This window comes from Austrofundulus limnaeus, unplaced genomic scaffold, assembly GCF_001266775.1.
Source record: "Austrofundulus limnaeus strain Quisiro unplaced genomic scaffold, Austrofundulus_limnaeus-1.0 Scaffold11, whole genome shotgun sequence".
Taxonomy (NCBI): domain Eukaryota; kingdom Metazoa; phylum Chordata; class Actinopteri; order Cyprinodontiformes; family Rivulidae; genus Austrofundulus; species Austrofundulus limnaeus.
Window position 1 is genome coordinate 1,923,012 of NW_013952413.1, and position 5,923 is coordinate 1,928,934.

The 5,923-nt window shown below is 40.4% G+C and overlaps 1 protein-coding gene across 1 annotated transcript in view; it reads left to right on the forward strand.

Annotated features, from left to right (window-relative positions):
* Positions 1–5,721, forward strand: part of glrbb (glycine receptor, beta b) — a gene marked incomplete in the record, with an annotated part of 33,118 nt that extends 27,397 nt beyond the window's left edge. Inside the window, 1 exon segment of the mRNA XM_014001982.1 lies at positions 4,623–5,721. Coding sequence (XP_013857436.1) covers positions 4,623–4,916 — 294 coding nt within the window.
* Positions 5,722–5,923: the final 202 nt, after the last annotated feature.

Here is a 5,923-nt window from a genome sequence, read left to right on the forward strand (position 1 = left end):
ACCTTTAGCTGTCTCACTGAAAACTTCGGCTGTTTCACCTATTGCACTTGAAATGATCACTTTCTCTGATTTTAATGGGGTTTTTTCCTACTAATTTTAATTTTTTACTTCCATTTCACCATCTGGGTGCTACTTTCAACTTGAATCTGCTACCTTTAGCTGTCTCACTGAAAACTTCGGCTGTTTTACCTATTACACTTGAAATTTTCACTTTCTCTGATTTTAATGGGGTTTTTTCCTACTAATTTTAATTTTTTACTTCTATTTCACCATCTGGGTGCTACTTTCAACTTGAGTCTGCTACCTTTAGCTTTTAGCTTATGTTTTGCGCAACAGGCTTTCACCCTTGCATTTTCGTAGGAAATGCAAATTCTCTAGTTTTTAATTATGTCAGTTTCGGTTCTCTGTATTGCAGAAGCCTGATAATCACCCATTCATTCAAATCAGGTGTGTTTGAGCAGAGAAAAAATAAAACATGCAGGGCTGCGGCCCTCAAGGACCAGTTTTGCCCACCCCTGGTATAGTATAAGCACATGATATGATGGTATTTAAGTGGTTAAAAGCCCTGTTCAAATGAGAGAACAAACATTAAGCAACGTTGTTCTGAGCAAAGATAATCCAATTTTGGCTTAAAAGATCTTTGTTTTCAGTTGGTGATTAATCACTTTGAAATCTGTTTAAACTCCAGCATTAAACAGCTCATTTACTGCATCGCTAAAGTGTTGACTGTTTATAGACAAGTCGATTCAAAGTCCAAATAAAAGGTTTCCTGTTTCCTGCCTGCAGTGTGGATATTACAGCACAGCTGAAGCATGTAGACCATTTTTAGATGTTAGTTTGTAGGAACAAAAAAGGTGAGCAATCTAATAGATCAACTCATTAATATGTTGGCAGTTTATGTAGATTTTAACATCCCGTAAGTTAAAATTGATTAATTACAGCCTTACCTGCTGGATTAGGAGGAATGAGACTGGATACCTCAGGGGAAAGAAAGGCAACAAAAACTCTTAGGTCTGGTTCGATCTACTTTTTGTAGGCTTGGATTAGATTTTTGCTGCTGTGAAGTATATTTTGCAACCACCAGGTGACCACAAACATAAGTAAGAGCTAAAGCCGTTATTAGTGCAAAGCTCACAATTTGGATTGATGAGAATATAAACTCTATAAACTGTTTTTGAAGTTTTTGTCAAATCTTGTGGTTTTAGTTTAGACTTAGGCTGTCAACCATGAGTTTAAGCTAAAGCAATGTGCTAGCAAGAGGAGTTGTGCAAACGTGTGCACGTGTTCAAGTCTTACGGTAAACCATCCAATAGGAACTTTCTGTATGGTTCGTATGGGTCAAAAGGGATTTGTTAGAGTCCACACTTTGTTTTATTTAACCAGGCAAGTCCTGTTGAGGTCACAGRTCTCTTTTGCATGGGTGGCCTGGGCCTGAAGGCAGCCTATTGCACATGTGTTTGGTATGTGGGAAGATGGAGTACCCAGAGAAAACCCATTGAAATATGTGGAGAACATTCAAACTCTGCACAGAAAGACCTCAGGTCTGAACCAGTGATGAAGTGCAAAATTTATATATCACCTCATAAGGTTATTTCCTCATCAAAAACATATCCAGAGTGTTGCTTTGACTCATTCATGCATGTCTGAGAAATCCTTGAATCTCCTGTGGTAGCCATGTGGAGCTGCCTAAATGCTTGCTGGTACAAAGCACCGCCTATTTGTACCTAGCTCCTCCCTCAAGCTCTGTCTGTAGCCGAGCTCCTGCTCCACAGAGCACCATAACCCTAAAGCATCGTTGTGAAGATGTGCTGAAGAGGGAGTGTCAGGAACGGTAGGAGGTTCTTAAAGAGACAGAGGCCCATTTCAAGACATTTAGATTAATTTTTAATATATACAGCATTTTCATAACAACAAAAACAACAACAACATAGATTTGAACTATGTGCCTGGAAAATACATAATTCTCCCACCCCCCTTTAAGGTTAGAAATTTAGTTGAGAAACTGTTGAGTATCTTTGATGAGTTGTTTGAGTTTCAGATAATGCCCCAAAGACCATTAGCACTATCTGCTGCCTGTAGTTTATTATTAATTTCTTCACATTATATACATCCTTGTAGTACCTGTTAGATGCACAGTGAGGTTTAAAAAGTAGTTCTTCTGTAGAGCTTCTGTAATATTTCTGTTTTATCGCAAATTAAAATGTTAACATTGATATAGTTGTTTTGAAAAACAATGGATAGCATGTCCAAAATGATTAAGAAATTACAAAATATAAAAAAAAACTAAGATAAATTAGGGCGACGCTGTCTCGTACAAGAGCTTAGCCAATACCTTGAATATGAAGCTTCAGCATACAAAAATAAAACTGGATCAAAGAGTGAAAGAAAAAAAAAGAAGTGAAACTTGTGGCAGGTGTGCAGTTGTCTGTGGGGCACAGGTGACTAGAAGTGACAGGAAAATATTGATGGAAGCTACTGAAGTAGTGAAGAGTGAAAAATTGTGTTAGGAGGGCTGAGGTTAATGACAGGCAGCTGTGAGGACGAAATGAGTTCATCTCTAACTGCAGATGTGTTCTCGCTCTGGAGCTCGACTTTAAACACTCACACTGATCAGTGGGTCAGGAGTAGGGCTGTTTATTGGCAAGAATTTGGTGATACGATACATATCATTATATAGGGGTCACGATATGAAATATCACGATATATCACGATATATTGCAATACTGTAAGCAAGGTGATATATTGCCGTTTTTTTGTCCAAATCTATTTAAAAATTCTCATTATGCTTTATATGAGTTTTATTTGTTTCATATTTCTTATTTCATCCATGTTTTCAATTGTTGGACTAAATGTACCGTTATGTAGTTTGATAATATATTTGTGGCACCTTTTAGATTTTAATATTATCTAAAAAATATGGTCACCCAAAAGACTGACAATAGCCTATATCTTGTCCTAGTTCAGTAAACGGATGACATAAAACTGCTGCACACAGTCTGTTGTCAGCTGTCACGGGGAACCTTAAGGGGGGAAGTGCAAGTATAGGCCAGTTATTTCATTGCGCTACTTTTCATATGGTCGTTGCATTTGGCCACTTCAGTGTCGTCCCTCAGGGACCCCCTTGAGCTCATGGCACTAGACATATGGCACTTAGACCTGCCTGCCTTCCGTAACATGACGGCTGACTACAGTCGGGATAAAGAGTGTCCTGAACAGGACACTTCAATTGGCTTAAAATATAGATATTTCTGCAAATAAGGGACTGTCGGTGACCTTAACTCAGCTTAGAAGGCAGCTGGTTTCAGTCTAATCCGCTCAGATTCAGCCATCGGTGTGTGATGCTAATGTTTACTTACAATGCTAATGTCTAAACTACAGTTACACGGCCTTTCCCAATCATTGGCTACTCCCTCGCCCTACTCACTACACACTACACTCACTGTGAAGCACCCTCACAGCTGAACTGAGTCCCTTTGATGGTGCTGTAAGGTCTAAAAGCCCATAGTCTCTGGCTCTTTAAAAGTAGAGGAGCCAAATGTCTGAGCTGTTAGCTGTTAGGTCCCTGTATGACCTGTGCCAGAGCTTGGTCTGCATTGCTGGTAGTAAKTCAGACTCATTTCCGGTGAGAGTTGGACTCCGCCAAGGTTTGTCCTTGATTCTGTTCATAACTTTTATGGACAGAATTTCTAGGAGCAGCCAAAGTGTTGAGGGGATCCTTTTTGGTGACCTTAGGATCACATCTCTGCTTTTTGCTTATGATGTGGTCCTATTGGCTTCATCAGATCCTGATCTCCAGCTCTCACTGGAGCGGTTCGCAGCCTAGTGTGAAGCGGCCGGGATGAGGATCAGCGCCTCCAAATCCCAGACCATGGTCTTGAGCTGGAAAAGGGTAGGGTGCCTTCTCCGAGTCGGGGAGGAGGTCCTGCCCCAAGTGGAGGAGTTTAAGTATCTTGGGGTCTTGTTCACGAATGAGGGAAGAATGGAGCGAGAGATTGACAGGTGGATTGGTGCTGCGTCTGCAGTGATGCAGGCGCTGTACCGGTCTGTCATGGTGAAGCAGGAGCTGAGCCAGAAGGCAAAGCTCTCAGTTTACTGGTCGGTCTATGTTCCTACCCTCATCTATGGTCACAAGTTTTGGGTAGTGACCGAAAGAACGAGATTGCAGATACAAGTGGCTGAAATGAGTTTTCTTTGCAGGGTGTCTGGGCTCTTCCTTAGAGATTGGCTGAGAAGCTCAGTCATCCAGGAGGGACTCAGAGTAGAGCCGCTGCTCCTCTACGTCGAGAGGAGCCAGTTGAGGTGGCTCGGACATCTGGTTAGGATGCCTCCTGGACGCCTCCCTGGTGAGGTGTTCTGGGCACGTCCCACTGGGAGGAGCCCCAGAGGAAGACCCAGGACACGCTGGAGGGACTATGTTTCTCCGCTGGCCTGGGAATGACTTGGGATTCCCCCAGATGAGCTGGCCCAAGTGGCTGGGGAGAGGGAAGTCTGGGTCTCTCTGCTTAGGCTGCTGCCCCCGTGACCCGATCCCAGATAAGCGGCAGAAAATGGACGGACGGGCATTAAATTTAATGTTTCATTAAGATAAATTAATCAGTTTTTAATTTTTCTCTGGTTAACAGGTTGGAGAGACCCGCTGCAAGAAGGTGTGCACGTCTAAATCCGATCTGAGGACCAATGATTTCAGCATTGTTGGCTCTCTCCCACGGGACTTTGAGCTGTCAAATTTTGACTGCTACGGGAAACCCATTGAGACTGGTTCTGGTTTTGGTAAATCGCAGGCAAAGAACAAGAAACCGCCTCCTCCGAAACCGGTCATCCCCTCTGCTGCCAAAAGGATTGACCTGTATTCTAGAGCGCTCTTCCCCTTCTCCTTCCTCTTCTTTAATGTGATTTACTGGTCTATATACTTGTGATTGTCTTGTATTATTACCCCTTGAATCCAATTTTATTGGTTCTTTATTGGTCCAATTGCATACAAACTTCAGTTTGAAGGTGTGCATCAAGAAATGTGAGCCTTACCACCACTAAATTACTGCTGAGAAGAAAATCAAAGTACTATGTGTTATTGAATTGTAAGAACAATTAATTTGTTTATAAAAATGGTATTTCCTATTTTTGCTCAGATATTTATATTGTATCTTATACTGAAATAAATCACATATTTATAGTTGTATTTGAGAGAGAAATGCAGGATTGCTAAATTCAAACTGTTGTGATGAATGATGTAGAAACAAATCCACAAAGACTGAGTGTGGAAGAAAWGAGCTAAAGGATGTTATGTTGAAGACTGTTTGCTTAAAGCTGTTTTCTTCTTTTGCCCTTGCCCAATGGGTGTTTGCTTACAAGTTTGAAAAGTATTTTATTTAAGCTTCAAATGCAAAGTGCAACATCGTAATTACCTCGCATGTTAAAAATACTGCATGTATTTAAAAGTTTCAGATATAAATATATAAATAAAATATTTATGAAATGTTACTATTCTTATGATTTGCTCTTGGGAAGAGAGAAAAAAAAAGAAGCAAGTGAAAATGTAAAACACTCCTCCTGTCCAGATGGTTACGTGACACTGCCACTTCTCCAGTTAATATTGACATATCCCAGCTGTGCAAATGGGTCACTTGTGAGCTGTGACCTTGTATTTGTGAAATTTGCAATAAAATAAATGATCAAATGACTTTTCACCATTTGATGTTATTAAAAATAAACACAGAAACTTGAGTCAAGTTGTTATGTTTTTATTTCTATGAAAGCAGGTTTTTTTTTGTAGTTTTATGCTCAGCTTGGGGGGTTTGTGTATGTGTTGTGACTGTGTCCAAATTATTATTATTATTTTTCATAATGTGTTTCCACAATAATCACTTTTATTCATACATCTATCCATACATTTTTTACCCAATTTTACCTTTCCAGCCAGGGCTCA